Raw genomic sequence first — 24,631 nt, 5'->3', positions numbered from 1 at the left:
ATCCTTGGGAATCAGGACCATCCAGCCTTCAGTCAGCCACTTTGGGGGTCTCAACCTCTAGCAGCTGGTTCATTTGTGCTGCCAGGCGCAGCTGTGGTCTGCTCTTAAATCCACTAGCCACTGAGCATTGGTGTTGTGTGTTGCATTCTTCTCCCATATCCTCTTCCAGTATTGCTCTGTCTCCAGCCTTGGTGGGGGTGCTGTTCTCATATTGTTCCCCTGCCACTGAGAGTACACCTTCGATGGTTCAGTAGAGAACATCTGGCTTATTCTCCTGGCCTCTATCTCTCTGGTATATCTCTTCAAGCAGTTAGCCAAGGCTGTGAGTCTCTTCTTGGCAGTTTCTAAGCCTCAGGTATGGACAGCTTGTTGTACTTCTTAGGCACCCCTTTCTTCATCACACCTTTCTGCAGTGCTGATAGCTGGCTAACTTCCCTCCGTGCTGCTTGATCTTAGCCTCTAGCTCTTGGTTTCAGTGATGTTTGAAGTAGGGATTGTCTGTAGTGCTGCATTCGCTTCTTCTAGTAGAGTTTCAGAGGTTACGTCACGTAGTCTTGATAATTGGCCTGTGGAGTCCAGGTTTCCAGCTTGTACCTCTCAAGCTCTACTTGCAATAGCACTTGCTTCTTGTGGATGTTGGAACACTGAGCCACTAGTTGTTTTGATGTCAGTCTGGATGCTGGGTGTCGAAGAGTCCAAGGTCCCACATCCTCTTTCACTGGGACATGTGTAGTCGCATTCCAACAGTTGCCGATTCTCATCTTGTGCACCTTTATACTTTTCCTTACATAGATAGATAGATTTTAACTAGTCTAAAACAGCCAAACATATTATTCCTGAGCATAAATTTATTCTGATGCTGACAGAATTTTTTCTGATCGTAAATTTGTTTCATGAGATTTGAATTATTTGATTTAAAGAAAACTGAAAACAATAAGATCAAATTACTGTTTAGCTTCTGAATGTAGCTGATGTGCTGCTGTTTACCTGTCAGCATCATGTTTGTGAAAGTCAGACATGCGCGTAAATAAAAAAAAAAGCAAAGTGTTGCACACAGAAATACACACACACTTGAGGTGCTAATTAGAGGATCACCATGTAATTACTCCCACAGTACAGCAACTTGAAGACAGACGACTCCATCTGGCTTTCTGTGTTTTTCTAACTTTGTGTTCATGTGTGTTTCAGGTGTGTGTTATTGGTTTTCGGAGAGTAAATGGGAATCTGTATAATGGGGTGTGTGAACGTTGTCGCTGCCATGGACACACAACACTGTGCCATGATGTTACAGGACATTGCCTGGTAAGTAACTTAGTAGGTGAATTATGTCGCCTGTTTCTCTGTTTGGTCATTTGGTTTATTCTGTCCTTTTTTGTTTAAATGGAAATGTGTTAAGAACCGTTCTTAACACATTGAATGTTAGAAGATAACACAACAAAGATATCTTTCTGAAACTGGTGGATTTAATTTTATTAATATTTTTATTATTTTCAGTCAGAATATTGCTTTTGTGTCTTGTACTCTATAACTTATTTGTATCATCTCCTTTTCAACTCAGAGCTCTAACCCATTTATCATCATTAAAATGTAATAATGGGTCATCAGTAATGAGTTCAGTATTTTTTTATTTACACTGCTTTTATTAACAGCATTCACTTTTTTAAAATCAGTAATTAAGGGAGTTAAATCATTAATCTGGAAATCATGGATTACATGTATTGTGTATGTCAACTTGTGGAACTGCAGAAAATCTTCCAAAATTAGTTGAGTTAGCTGAGTGTGAGAGGTTTAAAATTAAAGTGATCCCTTTGATTTACCCTCACCATACCACAAGTTGCATGACTTAAGATGGAAAATGTACATTGACTTTTATGCATACACAGAGATTTTTTTTTGATTACTTGAAGTCTCCCTGAATTTGCCATCTAGTGGTCAGTGCAGGAATTGGAGTGTGAGACAACTATACACTGCATATTTCCCTTCTTATGCACATCTGCACACATGCACACACCCCAGTCTGCACATATCCTTAGGGTTAAGCTGTCAGTTACGGTAACACATACACACACCACTATACACACACCACACACAACCACCCACTCACACAGACATAGACTATGAGTTTTGTATTGCCATGTTATGTTTCATTATAGATGAGGAGGATGCTGGGATGTGTCAGAGGGAGGCCGACACACAGAAAAAGACAGACAGACAGGCAGAGAGGCTCTTTCTTTTTCTCTCACACACACACACACACACACACACACACACACACACACACACACACACACACACACACACACACACACACACACACACACACACACACACACAGGAGAAGACAATTTGATGTCAACTCACTCACAGACATGCACATAAACAACCTCTGTATACATATTCATACACAGTGAGTGGCAGACAGAGCTGCACACAAACACACCTCTTTTCTGAGGATTTTGATTTCCGACTCAGGTTGAATGACTGAATGATGCCATGGTTATACAGGTTAAAACACTGTGTATGTGTCAAGTTGTGTTGCAGCAATTGTGACATTTGAGCTGAGAAAGAAATGATATGGAATAAAGTGACACACACTTGCACAAAACTACAACTGGTCCTCTAGCTGGACATATGAAAACAGCCAAGATGTTGGCTAAAAAAAAAAAGTGATTACACCTTCTATGGAAACCACACAGTTTTTCCCTTTAAAAAAGTAAGAAACTTAAGTCTTCATGTTTTTATTTTATGTTCTCCATGTTGGAGACTTTAGTTTTATTCAGTTCACTGCTCCAAAATTTAAACACATCAGATATATTCTCCTGATGAGATGATGGATAGTGTCCTGGAGAATCTCCTCCCAGATCTGGACCATCACTGAGCTCCTGGACAGTCTTCCAGGAAACTACCTGCATACTCTCACCACGTGAGGCTGTGCATTGTCGTGCACCAGGGGGAACCCAGGACCACTGCATAAGCGTAGGGTCTGACAATGGGTCCAAGGATTTCACCCCAATACCTAGTGGCAGTCAGGGTGCTGTTGCCTACTCTGTAGAGGTCTGTGCATCCTTCCATGAAAATGCCTCTCCAGCCCATCACTGATCCACCACCAAAACTGGTCGTGCTGAACGATGTTGCAGAAAGCATAATGTTCCCCACAGCTTCTCCAGTCCCTTTTACATCTGTCCCATGTGCTCAGGATGAACGTGCTCTTGTCTGTAAAAAGCACAGGGCGCCAGTAGTGGACCCTGCCAATTGGCTGCACAGTTCAGGGTTCAGGACAGTGACCACAGAGGGCTTCGGGTCCTCAAGCCACCCTCATGAAGTCTGTTTCTGATTGTTTGGTCAGAGGCATTCAGACCAGGAGCTCTGGCAGTGCTCAGCCTGTTCCTCTTTGCACAAAGAAACAGATACCGGATGTGTTGATGGGCTAAGGATCTTCTACGGTCCTGTTGTAGAAGATCCTAGAGTAACTGCCTGTCTTCTGGAATCTTCTCCATACTCTTGAGACTGTGCTGGGAGGCACAGCAAACCTTTGGTAATGTCACATATTGATGTGGCATCCTGGAGGAGTTGGAATACCTGTGAAAATTCTGTTGGGTCCAGTATTGCCCCTGCTAGAAAAGATAAGGAGGGAAAAAACATCAGTTGCCTTCACCTGGAAAAGTGCACCTGTTGTTAATTCCATTAGATCAATATCCCAAAAGTTTAATTGACTTGATTAAAAAGTCAATTCTCTGGTTAAAAAGTGTTCCTTGTAACTTGTGGGTAGGTGTAAAATATTTCTATTGGTTGGGGAGAAACCAGCATGTAGTGAAAATGAGGCAAATGTTGCGGTGTTTTACAACAGCGGGAATATTAGTGGGATACCACATTTGCAAAAAAGTGCTGATGGGGTGGAAGGTTTACAGTACAAGCATAGGTTTTACACTTTCACTTCTCTCTGGAAACAGCTTCTCAATTCAGATCAGAAAGAGGCAGTCAAAGGAGAGTGGCTGTGTTTTGATATACGAAGGCCAAGGCTCCCATTAGAAATAATCTGGTGTCTGGGACTGTGTCTCTTCAGTAAATTCTGACAGTAGATTTTTAATTCCAAAGAGTGTTTTGTACTGACAGTAAACCTGGCCCATAGCTACATAATTTGCAGCCTTCACAATTTTGCAGGACAAATGTTTTATCATCTTTCAGTAGAGGTGTGCATTGTACCAATACATGAGCAGCATATTCACTCATGATGTTGGGCTTCTGTTGAGCAATTTCCTGTTCTCTTTTGTAATTCTTACATTGTTTGATCACAAGTTTTTGTTTTCCAAAAAACTACTTATTCAGGAACATTGTACATGTATTCAAATTATGCACTTATATTATAATAACCTGTTACTGAAATGTACATAACAAAGCCATACTAAAAATTAATCAACTATACTCAAAAAGTATCCCATGCCAACATGTTCTTGTCGGTCTAAAAACCTGTTGTCATTGATAATAGCCCTATAAAGCATTACTATCGGTTTGACCTTCAGAGCAATTTATTGACCTTGAAAGAAGAGGTCAGAGGTGAAATGTGACATTTAAATCTTTATATGATTTTTTTTTCAACTAATAAATCATTAAGTTGAAATTGAAGACCTTGGTAGATGTATGGCAAATCTTAATAGAATATTAACATGATCCCACTACACAGCCCTACGAAGTCTTATCAGAATTCATTCTAAACTTTTTGAGCTATCTTGTTCATCAAGAATCAAGAATCAAGAATGCCTTTATTAGTCCCACAAATGGGGAAATTGCATTCATAGACAGAATGGCAGCTTATTGCTTACTTACCAGCTCCTTGGCCGGTTGTGGTCATGTAGGCGCTGTGCTGACATGGACACCAGTTTTTTGATGGTCGTGTGCTATTGCCTCAGTTTCTGCAAAGGTCTTTTGGGTCCATTCTGTGATGCTGTCAGCACACTTTTTCTTCTGCTGCCCTTAACTGTTCCTTGCCAGATGACTTTACCAGTAATCTATTACAATGTCAATTAGTGATGTGATCCAGGTAAGACGCTGAGTATGATTCTCTAGCATCTCATCTTGACTGCTTGGATTTGTCTCTGCAATTCTGCTGTCAGAGTCCATGATTCTTAGGTGTACAGGAAGATGGATATGGATAGTTCAGCGTGACTTAAAGACTGATATTCTTGTCTCTCAGAATTGGTTTAAGCTTGGCTGCTTGATGTCTGGGCAGCTCTAGAGAGTACTTCTGTTTGTGAGCCTTCCTCGGCTGGATGGGTTCACTGTCTCGAATTCTTGGCCCTTTGCTGTTATCTTTATTGTAATTGCGTTTCCACTGGTGGTAATCAGCTTTGTTTTCTCTGAGCTGATGTCCATGCCAAATTTTCATGCACATGCTACCAAAAACATAAACTCCTTGTCGGAGGTAATACACTAAAATAAAGTAGGTCTGTTCTAAGCTCCTTGTTTTTTACTTTTTTTTTCAGTTCCAACTTAAATGTTAGTATCCTTAAATACAAGCTATTAGCTGCATATGTATGGTTCAGTATTCACATGGTGTTTTTCTGTGTTTGGCATTTTAGACTATGTTGGAAATGATGCAGAGTCGGTCTGCAGATGTGTTTAATGTGCACAGCTAAAAAACTAAAAACTCAAGACAATTCCTTCTTACTTGACAATAAAAAAATGGGTCTCATTTGTTCTTTCCCTCCTTAAAAGACTCAACAGAACAATAACACAAATTTGTTCATATATTTTTTATCATTGCAGAACTGCTTACACTCTTCCTTGAAATTGAATCCTCTGAGAAATTGCCAAAGAATTGACTTGCTCTCCTGATTCAAATGAACTTTAACCCATCTTTCTCCCCCAGGACTGCTCCCACAACACCGCCGGCCCCTACTGTGACACCTGCCTACCAGGTTACTATGGCAACGCCACCCGTGGGACACCTTCGGACTGTCAACCCTGTGCCTGCCCGCTCAATATTCCTAGCAACAAGTAGGTTCTGAAGACCCCGGGGTTAATGCAGCCAGGGCAGCACAATTTAATCAAATGCCTCAATCTATCACTGTTGACCCACCTGACTCTGCGGTCCCTCTTAATAATCTCCCATCTCTTCCTGACACACTCACCATGTTTTTTGTGGTCTTCAGAGGTTATCGCCACAACTAGACTTTTATCATTCTCGGTGGGACTATAATTGTAATGACATTAATGGAAATATCATCACCACAGGTAGACTCATCAATATAAGTGGAGAAACATTATCCCTGTGGGTGGAAATGTCATTGTCGCTGTTAGAATCAACATAATTTCTGCTAGGAGATTTAACACAGTAGAAAATGCAAACCTCCCACAAGTCATAAAGGGACTGAAAACCCTTTAGCATTATTTTTCTCTCTTATGGAAAGCTACTCATGCTGTGTCTACATCACAGACTTAAATGACAGATGCTCAGATTTTACCACACAGCTATTTTCCAAAGGGATGCAAAAATACTATCAGACACGAAGACCTTTGTAACCACAGCTATTAAAAAACATGCACATTGATATGTTTTCTAGAGGTAGGCACATTGCTTGGTTACATGCAGTCATTAAATTGAACTCAGTGCGCTGCAGTGAAAGCTCCCTATGTGACCACATGTGTTGACAAAGTTTACAAATTATTGCACAACAAGAATTTAAATGCCACAGTCTGCTGTGAGTTTTTAAAAAGGAGCCAAGTTAAGACACATAGTACGGGGATACATGTCTCACTTCTCACCTGGTTCATTTGGGAAGAATGATAGATGACAGAATTGAATAGTTTGTTCTGTTGTCCAGCTACTTTTTCCAGAAAGATATTTTTACAAGGTGCAGTAATAAAGTTCCAGAACTCCAGCCAATAATAATCAAAACCATCACCTGGTATAAATTTGGATTATCTCTCCTTCAAGGTTTCCTTCTCATACATCTCTGAACCAGTTCAGAGCAACTGCTATTATTAAGTTTCTCCCTGGAAGTCCAATTATGTATCCTGACACTTGTGCCTCTGCAGTGCATGCTGAATTCACTCTTCCAGTGTGTCAGAAAGGCAACACTTCAACTTGAATTTTATATCAGTGAATAAGGGAGATCTTGCTATCAGGATGGGTGGTGAGTGAAGGTGTGTTGGTGTGGCCAAAAATGTGCTGTACTCTAGCACACTTTGGCATAGTTTGGGCCATTTCAGTTGAGTGCCCTCCCTCAGAATGTGTCTGTAGAGCTGGTTGTTGAAAGTCTGATCATGGGGGACAAATTCACAGGGCACAACCCTGTCAAAAAAATAATGAGCATGCTCCTACTCGTGCTTCTGATTTGATGTGCCACCTTTAGACTTGTGCACTGCAGACTTTTTGACTGAAAACTCCTGTTTGGTCTCTGAGTCACAGAGCCAGCCATCATCTTCTATGATGAGTCTTGACATGAAAGAAGGGTTAGTATGATACTGAAGCTGAATTTGCTTAGTTTGAGGTCCACAGTTAAGTCACAAAGGCAGAATGGGACTTCCACAGAGAAATATATATGATTAATAGTAGCACTAGAAGTGGTCCAGAGATGCATAATGCAAGCACAAAGTCCAATTTAATAACGGCAAAAATAGTAAAATGTATTATGCAGTTAGTTTGTTGTCAACATGAAAAATAATTAGCTTCAGACAGTTAAAAATAGTTATATATAGCTATATCTATATTATTGAGCTGCAGATTTTCTAAATGACCAGTGTGAGATGCTTTGTGGTACTGGCATGGATACATGGACGGGCACACAGGCAGCAGCAGCTGCAAATTCTCATGCAGCCGTGACATGTCATAGCCAAAACTCTAAGAGCTAAAGTAAGACACAACTCTCTCTCACCTCAGCCCTCTGCACCACCCTGACAGTAATAATAGCTTTGAGAAGCCATGCCTTTAACCCCCCTCAAAATAGCCATGCAGTCCCTTGTATTCTCTAAAATAGCTAGTTAGATTGTTCCACTTGTCTGTAATGTCTGAGGTCTTATGAAAATCTGATAAAGTGATTAATGTCAACAGGGGGAGAAGACTGGTGATTTACACCCAATCAATAAAAAACAGTTTAGTTAGAGTGTGCTGTTCTTTTTCATTTATTCCTACATTTAATTATCTAACTGCCAAGGACAATTTTTTTTTTTTTTTGAAGAGCTTTACCTTCATATTTATGTTTTACTAAACATTTATCACCACCAATCCTACAAAACTGTGCTAAATCCTTCCTAAAATTATTATAAAGACTACTTGGAAGAAAATCAGTTTTTAAAGAAAAGTGTTATTATTATTTGTTTTTTGCTCTTGATAATAATCAGTTTATCAGGTTTAAAGGTGTTGTTTTAGTAGAAAGATGACTTTGCTGCCTTGACAGAGGCCTTTCCCAAATAATTTCTGGTGGTGTCTTAAATAAAGTGATATACACATTTCAGATTTATTTTTTTTTTTTGATATAATATGAGAATACTGTAGATCCAGCTTCAGGCAAGATATAACAGCACATCTACCCTTGACTTTCTTCTGCCTTAGTTTCTGCCAGTTTCAGTCCCATTTTCCATTTCTGGTTGTGCAACTGTTCAGCTACAGCATTAAAACCACTGGCTGTCAGGTGAAGTAAATAGCAGGGATCATCTCATTTCACTACAATATTCTGCTGGAAAACATTCATGGGGATGTTAATTTTACACATACTGCCTTCCTAGGTATAGCTGCAGACCCAGCATATCCTGCCCATGGCAATAGCACTTCAAAACTGCAGCAGCCTCCCTCATCAGAGTAATGAAGCACGCTGCAAAAACTGATCCGAAAAGGCTTGAGAAACACAAGAGCCCAATCTATGGGGACCCCCCACCTTACAGTTGACAGAACCAAGAGTATCCACTGCAAGTGTTCTATAGTCAGACGACAATAACAGAGGCACAGAGGTCTGAGCTGTTTGCGGCATGAGGGTGATCTCCAGTATTAGGCAGGTGGTTTTAAAATTGTGGCTGACTGATATTTAGATGTGCTTTACTGTCTTTTTGCTGTTGCTTGTTGTCTGATTGTTTTATCTTTGTACAGCATGGCACATTTTTGTGGCTATTGTGTCCATAGACAGTATAAAAGATGGACTTAGCTTCTGGATCTGAAGACAACATGGAGGTGCCTTGAGCCTGCATCTCTTTAATGCCACCACTGGGTGATTCCTGTGATTCAAAAAACACGTCAGCTTCCTCAGTTTCCTTCCTTGCAACCATCAGCGTCCTTGCGCTGGGACCTCAGTAAATACTTTTCTGGTGATTTTATGGGCTCAGTCACTTGTTTCAGATCATACTGATAAAAACACAAAGTAAGTTTTGTGTAAACTGTGGTCATTCTAAGAGTCAGAAAGGAACAGCCAGGATATGCTCATTGGATAGTAATTTATCAATCATTAGTTGTTTGCCAGTGTTACAGCCCTAGCAAGGCCTTCTGTATGGGTGTGTCCTGTCATCTGGGTCCTGCCATCTCTCCTGCCTTAGGTGCCACCCTTTTTGTACAGTTGACACTACTCAGCCATTTGGCCAGAGTACTTAAGGCCAGAGAGCCTTTGTGATGCAGTTTGTGAGCTATGTGTTGTGGCTGCTTACTCCTGCTCTCTGGAGAGGAGGTTGTTTTTAGGTGATTTAGTCTTTAACTTACTCATTTGTTTGGTGACTAACTTCTAGGATTTTGTTATGTTTTCTTTCTTTTGAAGGTGATAACAGCTTGTCTGTCTCTTTCAATTTATTAATAAAAGAAAAAACTTTCAAATGTTCAGTTCAAGGCTTTATAATGGAAATTTACTAACCAATAGGTGGTGTCACAGTGGCTCGGTCCATCTTTTATATTCAATTCAGTTCAAGTCCATTTTATTTATATAGCGCCAAATCACAACAAACAGTTGTCTCAAGGCGCTTACTACTGGCCACAATAGTCTCATTGTGTCACTAGGAATTGTATAGATTCCTACAATTCAAACACATAACACTCCCAAAAAGAAGCATTTAAAAAGAGCACTGTTGCAGCATGGACTTATGCAGTGTCTATAATGAGTATGGCTGGTTTATGCAATTCTTCTTATACAACTATGAATTACTTTCATTTTACATAGAAAAGTGTTATTTTTCAGTTTTTGTTGTCTGCATGCTCTGGCCAAAGAAATGTTATTTGTAACTCAGTGAGCCAGCTCACAATTAATGAGCCAGTCAGTCAGCTAGTGAGTCAGTCTGGTGCCTGGAACCCGAGCCAGCAGAACTATCTATAGTTTTTGGAAGTGGGAGGGTGACAGAACGAGGGTAAGAGACTATCACTTTACTTTGTCTCTCTGTCAGTTCATTTAGGCTACACTTTTTAGGGAGGAAGAGTGTTTTCACAATCAGGATTGTGTGCGTGTGTGTGCAAGAGAGAGAGAGAGAGGAAATTAACTGTGTGTGTGTATGTGTCATTCAAAGTGTGAATGTAAGGACTGGAAAGAGAAAGCAGAGAAACAGGTGTGAGTGTGTGTATGAGGAGTTAAACAATGGCCTTAACTCGCCTCTGTCTTCTCTTCTTCCTCCTGCCTTTTGCCACACTCGGACAACGCTACCAAATTCATCAAAAACTTCAATCACAACAACTTCAACTTGGGAACCATGGTAGCTTCAGTCCCACCTGCCACTTAAGTGAAGACAGGGAGTTGCTGTGTGACCAGTGTCGGCCTGGCTACACAGGACCGCGATGCAACAGGTAACATGCAGTCAAAACACAGATAAAATGTGAAAAGTTGTGCACATCTCTGCCTTAACTGAGTGCCTAATTTTCAGTGTTGAACTAAAGGCCAGCTAAGTTCATTATTAGTGAATGCAGTTTGTCACTGTCAGAAATACACATCCATTAGTGTAATGGATTTAAACCAGCTTTTAAATACAAAGTATGTTTCATGACCAAATAGTGGCATTAACATTAGCTGAACTCTGTGATTTCTTGTGCAGTGAAATGTGCATAGATGCCAAAGAGTACTAGAGCATTGTGTGTTTTTATTTTTCAATTTTTTGAAAATGTCTGGAAAGTAAATCAAGGTTATAATCGGTTGATTTTTAAATGAAAACAGAGAAAATACTGCTCATTAACTGTTTTTTGAGTAGTCTGTCTCATTGTCCATTCATTTCATTAGTTGAGTGACATTCTTGTTCCATTAGGTGTGGGCTAGCAATGCAGAACTAATGAGATATCCTTCTCTCTGGATGTGAGTCTTGTTAAAACTTCAGGCTATACTGTCATTTGACACACACTGAGTAAATATAGACATTTCACCTCCCAGACTGACTCAAATACAGTACCTTTGGACTATTTTGTATTAAAATAAAACTGCCTATAGTTGAAATTCTAAACTTCTAATGAATTATTAAGGGTACTCTTCATGATGTTTGCTTTTCGTATATCCATCCATCCATCCATCCATCCATCCATCCATCCATTTTCTTCCACTTATCCAGGGCTGGGTTGCAGGGGCAGCAGCCTACGCAGAGAAACACAGACCTCACTCTCCCCAGCTACCTCCTCCAGTTTACACGGGGGAACACCAAGGTGTTTCCAGGCCAGCTAAGAGATATAATCTCTCCAGCATGTCCTGGGTCTACATGGGGGCCTCCTCTCAGTAGGACATCCCCAGGAGGCATCTTAGTCAGATCCTCAAATCAGATCCTCGAACCACCTCAACTGATTCCTTTTGATGTTGCTCTACTCTGAGCCCCTCTCAAATGGCTGCATTCTTCACCTTATCTCTAAGGGAGAGGCTTGCCATCCTTTGAAGAAAGCTCATTTTTCCCTCTTGTATCTGCGATCTTGTTCTTTCAGTCACTGCCTAAAACTTGTTGCCATAGCTGAGGGTAGGGACATAGATTGACCAGTGAATTGACAGTTTTGCTTTTATGCTCACCTTTCTCTTCAACACGATGGACCGGTAAAGTGTCCGGATTGCTGCAGCTGCAGCCCCACTCCATCTGTCAAGCTCCCACTCCCCTCTTCCTTCACTCGTGAAAAAGACCCCGCTATACTTAAATTCCTCCACTTGGGGCAGCATTTCATCCCTGAGCCAGAGTGGGCGCTCCAACCTTTTCTGCCTGAGATCTATGGCCTCAAACTTAGAGGTGATAATTCTCATACCTGCTGCTTCATACTTGGCTGCGAACTGCTCCACTGTGAGCTGGAGGCTGCCACCTGATGAAGTCAACAGGAGTACATCATCCGCAAACAAGCAGAGCTAAGATTCTAAGGCCACCAAGGTAGAAGCCATCCACCAATTGGCCATGCCTTGAAATTCTGTCCATAAAAATTATGAACAGAATCTGTGACAAAGGGCAACCCTGGCCGAGCCCAACACCCACCAGAAACAGGTTCGACTTATTGCCAGCAATGTGGACCATGCTCTTGTTGCAGTTGTACAGGGATTGAATGTCTTGTAACTCGGGCCAGACACCCCATACTTCTGCAGCACCCCCTGCTGGATACCCTGTGGAATGTGGTCGACTGCCTTCTCCAAGTTCACAAAGCACGTGTAGACTGAATGGGCAAATTCCCATGCACACTTGATTATCCTTGAGAGGGCAAAGAGCTCATTCATGGTTCTGCAACCAGAACCTTGTGCTTATGCTGATTTCTTAAATTCAGAATTTCCGATTACTCTTGCATGTCTATAGTCTGTGGGTGGAAGCCAGAGTACCCAGAGAGAATCTATGCAAGTATGGGGAGAACAAGCAAATGCCACACAGAAAGGCTCCATTTCACTGGTTGACTTACTGTGAGGCAACAGTGCTAACCATTGTACCATCGTGCTGCTCTTCATTTCCCTCAGAATAGCTGGCACTCAAATCTCACAGTTTGGTAAAATGAATGATTAGGGCTTGGTGTTGAAACAGTCACAATCAATTATCAAACTTTAAATGGGTAAGAAGCCTGGCTCGCTGGCTTGGAGCTGGGTCTGGAACACAAGCTTCCCTATAGACCACTTTTGGTAAGCAAGACTGGCACTGTGGGATAAATTGAATGCAAGGTTAAGGCACCCGATGCCGACACTCATCAGTCCCCAGAAAAGGTGTTGGTTGATTTAGACATTAGAATGGTGGCCATGAAAGTTGGAATCCACTGAGGAGTGTATAACAACTCTCCCATCAATCTAGGAACTAGCCCTGAAAATGGATGATGCTGCAGCACTGGGCCCATACCCGGCCATTTCCAGCAATAAGAACTGCTGTCTAGCGATGACTAGAAGGGCCGAGTGCAGCTGCTAGGGGTACAGATCATCGTGGCAGTAGCAAATATTCAAACAAGAACTCTGAAGGTCAAAGTGGAGATGGATTCCATGTGAACAGCAGTTGAACATGGATCCTATAGGATTGGCTATGACGCACAATTAAAAAACCCAAACATAGTCCATATGTGGTCCCGGCTGTCCCTTTTTTTTGGGGGGGGGGGGGGGGGGGGGGTTGCTCTGTCGATGGGAACATATGCCAATCCATTGAAGGTAGCATTAATATATACACCTTGGTATGCACTGAGCACTGTGTCTAATGCTGCAGTATATTCATGTTTAAATCTTCAGCTTTTGTAAACTTTTGGTCTAAAGATGTTTTTCTTAATGACAGTAATTGATTAAACAAAAAACATTATTTTTTCATTTATATTGGGTATCTATAAATCATCATTTATAAACAATTTCAGTCTCAAACACTGGGACTAATATAATAAGTTGCAGTTGCAGTTACCCAAGCCTTTTCTATTTGTTGCTGCTGGATGACGTGGCTCCTCAGTTTAATTCCCTGCATAGTATACATGCCTCGCCACGGTGTCTGCATCAGAATCTCTCTGTCTGCCTTTGAGTCTTTTTATAAGCCTCATATGCCACTGGAAAGTAAACTGACTCATTGCCAGCTCTGTCTGTCACAGAGTAGCATCTGTACCGCATTGCTTTCCTGCCACTCTCCAATATGGCCTTGTGCTGGAAGGTGGCACAACCAATACAATTTGACTCCTCCACCTTTCTAATCCAGTCCCATTTCCATGTATTAATGAGTGACCACATGGTGCAATGTGTGTTTTAATTCATCCAAAAGAAGGATAAAGCTCGCAAAACATGACGCATTTATTGATGCTGCTTTGTATAAACTTGGAAGGTGGTGTTTGATTTTGGGGAGTCTGTGTGCCAGTACATTTATGTATCTGCAGCTGATTATACAGAAGGCATCTGTGTATACATTTTCATATTCACATGTATGTGTAGTTCTGATGCCATATGGTGTTTCCAGTCACATAGAGAGCTGCTGTTCCCTAAAGGGGAGAATAGAGACATTGTTGGTTGCTGCACAGTCTCAGAACACACAGGAGCTGATGTAATGTGAAATAATATTTTATTACTAATGACAGCATTAAGTAGGTAATCAGCAGTTGGTGTTTCTTGTTCTATTAGTCTAATTGATACCTGCTATGTACTACCTGCCATTACACTTCATTATCTACAGTGCTTTTGTTGTTGTTTGTAGTAATTAATTGTAATGTGCCAATTTGTCTGTATTATGGGCTTTAACAAAATAAGCTGCTCTATTCTGCCCATGTTAATAGACTATCCACTCACTGCTAAGTGATTCTGCTTTTCAATTTCCTGTCCATAAACAGTCATTTAGAATATAGCTGAAAGCTCTTTATTGTAGCTGCTTAACAAATGTAGGTTAAAACACTTTGAGTCACAGGGTGCTATTTAGGGTGTGCCAGTGTGTGCTGATGTTAATGGTCTTGCAGATAAGGTTTTTCATTTGTCACGTTAGGTGACTTGCTGCCAACTAGCTGCTGATTTGATGGATATGATGTACTTTAATCGATCACCGTCTCATCTAGAATGCAGAGGGATTAAAGTGAGGGTTAATATTAATGTACTATTTATTTGATGTTAAATGTTAAGAAATGTAATTTTACATTAAGCCTCAGTGTTGGTGTAAGTAAGAATAAAAATCCCAGGATGAAAGTTGCTGGGGGAAAAAATGATCCCCTTCCAAGGCTTGCAGGGTCCAACTTAAAACTGAACAACAGCAACGAAGAATCTGGGAAGGACATTACTTGATGGAGGGGTAGGCTCAGGGAGGGGCAGCCATCTGTCGTGACTGGTTGGGGTGAGGGGCGAAAGACAGGACAAAAGACACATAGAGACACATAGAATAGAGAAAGAGATTAATAATAACTATTGATTAAATGCATAGTGGTGTATAAACACATAGAGAGTGAAAAGAGGTGAGTGAAGAAACACTCAGTGCATCATGGGAAGCCCCCAGCAGCCTAGGCCTATTGCAGCATAACTAAGGGATGGTTCAGGGTTACCTGATCCAGCCTTAACTCTAAGCTTTATCATAAAAGAAAGTTTATAGCCTAATCTTAAAAGTAGAGAGGTCCTCTGTCTCCTGAATCCAAACTGGAAGCTGGTTCCACAGAAGAGGGGCATGAAAACTGAAGGCTCTGCCTCCCATTCTACTCCTACAGTAGGAGTATCCTAGGAACCACAATTAAGCCAGCAGTCTGAGAGTGAAGTGCTCTATTACTGTAGGGTGACATGGTATTATGAGGGATATAAAATAAGATGGAGCCTTATTCAAGACCTTGTATGTGAGAAGAAGGATTTTAAATTCAATTTTGTATCTAATAGAAAGCCAATGAAGAGATGCCAAAATGGGAGAAATATGCTCTCTCTTTCTAGTCCCTGTCAGTACTCTAGCTGCAGCATTTTGGATCAGCTGAATTCTTTTCAGTGGGTTTTTCCCTGATAGTAATGAATTATAATAGTCCAGTCTAGAAGCAATAAATTAATGAACTAGTTTTTCAGCATCATTCTGAGACATTTTAGAGATATTGCACAAATGCAAGAAATCAGTCCTACATATTTGTTTAATATGTGCAGTGAAGGACATCCTGGTCAAAAATGACTCCAAGATTCCTCACAGTGTTACTGGAGGACAAGGTAATGCCATAGAGGTCATCCAGGTCTTTATGTCTTTAAGACCTGCAGTTTAGCTAATTGGTGAGTGTCATCTGGCTTCTTGCATAGATAAAGCTGGGTATCATCTGTATAACAATGAAAATGTATGCTGTGCCTTCTAATAATACTGCCTAAGGGAATGTAAATAGAATTGGTCCTAGTATGGAACCATTTGGAACTCCATAATTAACCTTAGTGTGTAAAGAAGACTCCCCATTTACATAAACAAACTGGAGTATATTAAATAGAGATTATTCAAACCACTGCAGTGCTCTTTAAATAAACCGTTCCTCTGCAGATGATCAGTTGGCTGTTTTACAACTACTCTTTCAAGAATTTTTGAGAGAAAAGGAGATTGGAGATTGGCCTGTAATTAGTTAAGACAGCTGGGTCAAGTGATGGTTTTTTAAGTAATGGTTTAATTACTGCCACCTTAGACTGATTATATTTAAGATCAAAGCATTAATTAAAGGTAGGACTTCTTTGAGCAGTCTTGTAGGAATGGGATCTAATAGATATGTTGATGGCTTGGAGGGAGTAACTAACTTGATTTTAACTCAAAAAGATCACTTGGAGAGAGAGTCTAAATATCAGTAGTATTGACAGTTGTTGTACATGATAATATGTCTGTGAGATGGTTGAATGTGCTAGTATGAATAATTTTATTTCTAATGGTTAAAATTTTATTTGTGAAGAAATTCCTTACTTATTAAACTTAAAGGAATGCTTGGCTCAACAGAGCTCCTACTCTTTGGCTCCAGTGTGTCCTTGAAAAATCTGTGGACAAAAAAGTGGACAAATGGAGGACAAAAGAAGTGCCCACAAAGCTATCTACAGCAGATGAATAGTATCTGACAGGAGGAGGACGGGAGAGGGGGTACAACAGTGAGTGTCTGTGTGTAAAACACAGTGAAGGTTCTGTCATGGTCTGGGGCTGCATTTCAGTTCATTTGGGGATCTTGCCAAAATTGATGGAATTATGAACACAGAAAAGAACCAGATTTTGTTACACCACGCAGTACCATCTGGAAAGTGTCTGATTGGCAGCTGCTTCATTTTTCAGCATGAAAATGATACCAAACACATTGCCAATGCAGTAAAAAACATGCCTGGATAGAAGAACACACAATGGAACACATCAGTCATGGACTGGCTTCCCCAGAGCCTGGACCTCAACACAACTGAAGCAGTGTGGGATCGTCTTGACAGAGAATGGAACAAAAGGCAGACAACAAAGAGACAAGAAAGCTTGCCTAAGAGAGTCCTGGCTGTGTTGAAGAATAAAGGTGGTCATACCAAATTTTGACTTGCTTGACAAGCTTGTTAGAATTGTATAAACTCTGTTTTTGTCTTGTATGTATGTACGCGTTTCAGTAAATTGCTGCACCTATTTCCTGTTTTCCTAGCAAAATATAAAGGAATGCGGGGTGGTTCATTTAAGTTTCAGTTTAAAGTTGGTGTTTAAACACCTTGTGACTCTATGCCTGTTTATAAATTTGTGTCAGCAACTCCCATAATTGCAGGTGACTAGATGAGTCTATTTGATTGGATTACTCACTTCACTTGGCATTGTTGGTGGTAGTATTAAAATGAGTATTAGCAGAGCATTAGTTCAGCATTACTGAATAGCAGCAGATTAATTGGTGCTTTGGTTTTAATGAATCTTTTCAGTGCAAAGTTCAGACAGTCATATTGAATTTGATTGACAGTGGCCTGGTAACAGAAACAGCTCACTTTAAACCACTGCAAAGAAATCTGTGTATTCAGAAAGTCCTTATGAAAAACTAGAATACTTTCTTTTTGCTAACTTGGGACTCCATTGCATGTTATAGTAAGAAGCTGATTTCAAAAATGATTTTCAGGTGTTAAAGCACTATTATTTTCCATGTAGCTATTTTTTTAATTAAGGATTTAGGATTTCAGTATCCAGAAGGAAGGGCAGGTTGCTTTATGGGAAAATTATTGGTTCTAAATTGGCCGATGGTTTTGATTTTCAGCTGAGATAAATATAATCAAGACTATATTTTTTCCCCTGTGTGGACTCTCCATTCATAACACTTAGAATAAAGCACAACTATTATGATCCAAGCCCCTCTCCCCTTCTCTCTCTGTAACTCTGTAGCAGTTATGCTCGCAATCCATTTCCTGCACACTGATTAATTTGACCAGGTGTTTAACCCCCTCCAAAAATATCACCTTCAAGCACTTTGGACTCTCCACTATAAATACCTTCACTTCCTCTGGAGGCCCAAGTATCTACACATATGCATGAAGCCTTAAGATGTCACTTCATAGTGCAAATAAGACTGAAATACTAACGCAGACTATTTCGCTTCAAGGATTGAAAATGCTGCCAGTAAAACTGGGAAGATGTGCAGACGTGCTTCAGAAGCATGCATGTGCACACACATACCGAGAGTGAGAGCAAGAGAAGCTAATAAACCAGTTCTATTGAGTACCAAGGAGGGTCAGTGGTAATAATGGCTTGCTGCTCTTGACTCTTTCCCTCTCTGTCCTTTCTTTTCCCTACTCTCTAAATTCAATTCTCTTTTCAATGTGAAGACCTTTCCCCTCTCTCCATCTCTCTCTCTCCTCTCATCTGATCTCTCTCCCTCCTCCCTTTTGCTTTTCTCTGTCCCTCTTCCTCCTCTTTCATCTCAATTCCCCTTTCAGATTGTACAGCCTTAGCTCAGCTTGGGCCTGCCTTATTTGGTTTCAATGGCTCTTGTGACAGTGCTGCTTTGGTTCATATATTTTCCAGGCTTTGGCCATCTTCCTTTTATTAATCAAATAAAGTTACTGAAATAGCAAAAAATTAAAATCCTGACAGTCCTTGTTCGTGCTCAAGGGTCCTGAGGACCATTTGGAATTTTTGTAGTTTTTAGAAGAATCACTTACAGCGTGTAATTAATTAATTTATCCATCCATCATAAAAACAAGAAAATACAAACTAAAAATTGACTGAGCTCAATTCATGATTTTACACCCAAATTTGAGCCGGCACACTGGACTTAACAAATGAATCAAGCATAACATTCAATCAATAAAACTAATTTTTTTGTTCAAGAATTTAAGTAAATAACTTTAATTTGGTATCTTAATCAAAAAATAATAATGAGCTTTACAATTTTTTCTGCTTCTTTTTGTAAAGCAGTGCATTTGAAAATTCAAAAATAACAATAATTAGAATTTGGCATTAAAAATATTGTTTAGATTTAGGAGCTTGCGCACATTGGCAGACTAACCATCACAGATTAATTTAGGGCAGCTGTGGCCTTAAACCTTACAATGGTGTAGTCTAATAAATTTGTTAAGCACTATATGTTTTTGATGGTTTATGCTAAAACACATCACAAATAAATTTGAAATGTATAAACAGATGGAAATACAGTGTTATCCCACATTTTTTTTTTTTGTATTTTTGTTAGTTGGAGTTAGACTTTTTTTGTTGTTATTGTTTGTTTCCAGTTTATAAATGTACTTCAGGTGCGTGAGCGCTTTATTTGAGTTATACCTGGGCAGCCTGCAGTAAACATCTTGAGTTTCAGGACTAACTGCCTGCAGCCATTAAATCTCCATTAAAAAAATCTCTTCTAGGCTTTATTTTGATAAACTTTCATTTTTATGCTAGGTTTGGATTTGCCCTCTAGCTCTTTGGGTGTTTATGGAAGAATAAATGGCCGTCTCTGTGCTTATGTGATGGAGGTGTATGTATAGAGGTTTAACGGTCTACCCAGGCAGTCTAACTGGCCAAACAAATTATAAAACAGTGCTCATAATTCCTGTAGACCCTTGTGGATGTTTTTTAGTGCTTGTTTTAGGTGGTGATTTTGGTAGGCAGTGCTGGCAGAATGGCACTTCAATTAGTAACTGTGTATCTGGAGACCAGAGTGTTTTACATTACTGATGCTAGAAACTGAGGTATACAATGTTTGATTGTATTTACCTGCTTTTACCTGCTGACTCATTCAGTAGTTAGATACGAAAGAAAAACAAGATGACCCAGAGTGTACTTTCTTTCAGACTTGAAAGCTGAGGGGGGAAAAAAAACAGATTTTCAAGTGTTATTTGCAACATAAAAGCAGAGCAAAGATATTAACATATTAGTGCAATTACTTGCTCTTTCAATAAGAGAGATGGAGAATAACAGGATGGCATCTTGTTGCTACAGCTCGAAAGCACGAAGCTTGGATAGTGATCAGTTTTTGAGGCATTTTAAAAGCCCTTGTATGTTGAATTTTATAGTCGGACATCTTCTGCTGGTTTTATAAGAGTTGGTGTGTAGAAAATGAGAGTTTTTACAGTCAGTTTCAGCTCAGTCATCCTAAGTGGAGCTTTTTAATGCTACCGCTACGAGTCAGAAATTTGACAGATTCCAAGTAAAAACCTGCAAAGCAGAAGAATATTTGTGGGACTCACGGCATATTTTCTACCTGTGTTGTAGAGCCTTCAGAATATTCCACCTTATTCTCTTATTATTACATTTTGAATGTTTCTTCCCAGAATGATCAGGTTTACAGTTAAGACAACATGAAACAGATTTATCCATCTCTCTGTGTCTCCACTGACTCCTAGATGTTCCAACGGATACTACGGCCAGCCCACTATACCCGGCGGATCCTGCCAGCCTTGTGATTGCAATGGTAACCTGGACCTATCCATACCTGGCAGCTGTGATCCAATCACAGGCCGGTGTCTGAGATGTCGCCAGGGTTATGGTGGCGAAGCTTGTGACAACTGTGCTGAAGGTTATTATGGAGATGCCATCATAGCAAAAAATTGCCAGCGTAAGTAACCTGAGACAGCAAGAATTTAAAAAGAAGTTCAATCAGTAAATGGTAAAAAGAAATTAAGCTTTTACATATCAGGACTTCATAAAAAAATATTATCGGTCTATACCAGGTTCTAAAATTATTTAAATACAACCTCAGATGAACACCAACACATGATATATTACATTGTCATTATTTATTTAATGGCAACTAAACCAAAATGTAGAAGCAGTGTGTGAAAATGTCCACCACATGATTCAGTAGCTTATAGAACTACATTTAGCAGCAGTAACTTGAAGTAATTGTTTGTTTCATCAGTCTGTCACATCATTGTGGAGGAGTTTTGGCCCACTCTTCTTCCGTTTGACATTTGCAGGTTTTTATTTCCGCACAGCTCTCTTAAGGTCCCACCACAGCATCTGAGTCAGGTTTTTTTTAGCCACTATGTTGTAGATTTGGTGCTGTGCTTGGGGGTCATTGTCCTGTTGCATGCATGACCCAGGGCTTATAACCCATCCCAGATTGATGGGCAGCTACAATTGCTTCTTTAAGATCGTTGCTGATGTCTTTCCTCCTTGGCATTGTGTTAACACACCTGAATGCTCCAGACCAGCCTTATACGGAGGTGCTCACACTTGTGGATGATCAAGTGCATGTGATTAGCAGCATCTTGCTGCTACTTATCCTCTTAATTTCATCTTTATGGAATCAGTAAGGGTGTACTTAATTTATCACACAGTACTTCTGCATTTTTGCCTTTGCTTTTGTTAAATAAACAGTAACACAGTGTAATCTATCATGTGATGTTGTTGTGGTTAAGAGCTGGTAAGAGCATAACTTGAGACATATGAGTGTGCCCCAGCACACCAGTTGTGAACCACTGGTATAGATAAAAGAAAACACACACATCCATTTTGATGACACATCTTTATTCTATGTGGTCTGAGCGCATTTACACTAAAAGTGCTGTTCACACATATTCATATAGTTTCAGTATATTGTCCCTGCATACTTTAACATGTGGGCCAGTGGCCTTCTGATTAGTAGATCATGGGTTCTGCCACATGAGCTGCAGGGCTCTTTGATTTAGGGTATATCCAGACATCAAGGAAAATGTAATTAATCTGTGTTTATGTAAACAACACAAATCTAATCTTTCAGTTCTAAATTGGTCCACATGTCACATACATGTCTGATTTTTGCAGTGGAACCTGACTTTGCATCACTTGTATAGCTCAAAGGTTCCTCTTGTGCGGGAGATCGCCTGCTCTGGAGTAGAATCTGAAAAAGACCCCACATAAGTTTTATAAACTTTGATAGTTCTTAGTTTGTTTTGTATGAACTGTTACTCTGCACATTTCATTTACTTTTGTTATGTAATGACTGCTTGTGGTCCACTAGGATGATACTTCACGGTACGTTTCAAAAATCTGGATTTTGAGACTTTGATATTACTGTCAAAATCCTATTTAGGATTATAATTGGGGGACAAATCAGGATTTGTATCAGCGTTCTAAATTTGCAGCCCTTATTTGTAAATTTCAAAATTTGATCACTTTGGTGACTCCTAATGTCAGAAAGAGACACTGCACTGCATCCTAAGCGTGACCCCTGGTAAAAGCGACTTATTGACAATCAGTAACCAGTATATTATTATAATCATTTTAAAGAACCCGCAATAAAAAAAAAAAAGGACTTACAGAGTGAAAACATAATTTGGCTTTCATTCAGTCATTATGAAGAAAGCCAGCAGTGCAGCTTGTAGATCTCAGCAGGATGTTACGCTGTAGAGCACAATTTCCTTATGAACCTCAGTTTCAGCTAAATGATACTTTTAAGCCTTTCGTTGAAACACATAGTCTATCATACACCATCTGGATTGTACGAGTGTGTGTGTGTGTGTGTGTGTGTGTGTGTGTGTGTGTGTGTGTGTGTGTGTGTGTGTGTGTGTGTGTGTGTGTGCAATGATGAACAGCTGTGCTAGTAGGAGGTGTGATGTTGGAGCAGCCCACTGACTGCCAGCTGTGTTTAAGATTTTAAATAAAAACTATACCTGTAAAAATGAGGTGGTGAGACTGAAAGAATGAAAGAGATGACAGGGAATACAGATGGCACTTGTTTGTGAAAATCTTTATTAAAACCTGTGCTGTTTAAAAAAAAAAATAGTAGTGCAGGAGGGGGGTGGACAGGAAGACAGATCAGCAGAAAGACACCTCCGAGTGAGCGATAGACAGGCAGACTGGTAAACAGACAGATAAAACTGTCAGCCCAGCACAAAAGCAGGTAGACAGGCTGACAGAGGGTATTAATCTGTATTTGATAGTTCATTGTTCTGTAGTTGTTTCCCCTCTCCACCCAGCTAAATGGTTATTGATTAATCAGCCTGATCTATTGCTCTTCTACAGTGCTGATCGGCTGCTTCTGTCTGGGAGATGGAGAGTTGTTATTGATCCTGTACGAATGACAAAAGACCACCAAGAATTATTAAAACACAGCAACTCTCTCTCTTGCTCCCACTTCTTCTGTCAGTCTGTCTCTCTCTGTGACTGCTTCTCTCTCCCTGCTGCTCCCGGTCTTAATGAATTTTATTGAGTGGGGAAGGAGAGTTCAGGCCGAGTCCATTTGCGCACTATTAGACTGTAAAAATCCTTTACTTTTTCTTTTGATGTCAGAGTTCTCATCTTGAGCCATTTTCGATGCAGCCTTTTTGTGCCCCCCCCCCCCCTCCCCTCCCCCTTTAATAGTATTTCGGTTTAATTCTGTTGGGGAATTGAAAATGGTTTGATTTTGCAAGCAAACTTGACCACAAAGCTATTTGTCTGAGGAATAAATTCAAGAAAATGAACTCCTCTGACCATTTCTCACATGGGGGAAAAAGTCATTTGAAAGTTGTGGAAAAGATATGTGAATTGCTTTGTCACACATTTGTCCATGGGAACAAAGTGAAAATGTGATAATTCAGTGGCGTAATTACGCTTCCTATGTAGCTGACACTTAATGAATGTTTTATAGATGTTTCTAACAGTTGATCAATAAACTCTTGAGGGATCTTTGGGAAAATTCACAACTCTAATTTTACCACTCCTAACGGACTATTGAGTGCAGAGGCACTGACACTTTTCATTGGACTGACGGGACAAAGAAATACTGCAGGAAAGCTGAAATCTTAAAAGAAGTAAGAATTCTGGACTGACTCTGTTTTAACCATTTTTTTTCAATGCATATGTGTATTAGATAATAAGACACATTATTATAAGACTCAGATTTCTCTGCCATATTGAGAAATGTTTAATTATGCTTACTGTAGTGCTGGAGATTACCTGTGGACACTACTGTACTTTCAAAGGATTTTTCAAGGAGTTTGTGGCTTGAATTTTTCCAGTTAGACTGCTCACTTGAGCTCGGAATGTGAAAAGGAAATAAAAACACTTCTCTTTTCTTTGAGTCAGTCAAACAGCTTAACCCTGGATTCCACCAATTCACGTGCTCAGTGGTCAGTAGTCCCTTTAAAGTAGTGCTTGCCATACTGTAGCATGAAGAGCTGGCAGGGCTTTGCTGGAAAACTCAGTGGAAATCATCTAGATAAAGACTTCCAGAAATGTCACGCAGATAATCATCTAAAACAAATGCTTTGTACAGTAGCTCTGATGCAGGGAGATCTAATGTATTTAAGTATTCCTGTGAAACTCATAAAACCTGAGATGGTAACATGTTATGTGTACCAGTTTGGATCTTAAATAATGAAACTGGTTAAATTTAGGACTGATCGGATTTCCCGTTGATGGATTTGTATCATCTGTACGAATCTAAGCACAAAGTTCCTAAAACATTTACACAGTG

At 40.0% G+C, this 24,631-nt stretch overlaps 1 protein-coding gene across 2 annotated transcripts in view; it reads left to right on the top strand.

Moving 5' to 3' along the window:
- Positions 1-24,631, top strand: part of lama2 (laminin, alpha 2) — a 224,728-nt gene that overhangs the window by 111,264 nt on the left and 88,833 nt on the right. For both annotated transcript variants that reach the window (XM_030721257.1, XM_030721256.1), the window contains exons 18-21: positions 1,189-1,302; positions 5,867-5,994; positions 10,661-10,747; positions 20,595-20,806. In XM_030721257.1, coding sequence (XP_030577117.1) covers positions 1,189-1,302; positions 5,867-5,994; positions 10,661-10,747; positions 20,595-20,806 — 541 coding nt within the window. The remainder of the gene's footprint in view (positions 1-1,188; positions 1,303-5,866; positions 5,995-10,660; positions 10,748-20,594; positions 20,807-24,631) is intronic.

Source organism: Archocentrus centrarchus, chromosome 24 (genome assembly GCF_007364275.1).
Source record: "Archocentrus centrarchus isolate MPI-CPG fArcCen1 chromosome 24, fArcCen1, whole genome shotgun sequence".
Lineage (NCBI taxonomy): Eukaryota > Metazoa > Chordata > Actinopteri > Cichliformes > Cichlidae > Archocentrus > Archocentrus centrarchus.
The sequence above is the reverse complement of the archived record's forward strand: the minus strand, read 5'-3'. Positions and strand labels throughout refer to the sequence as shown.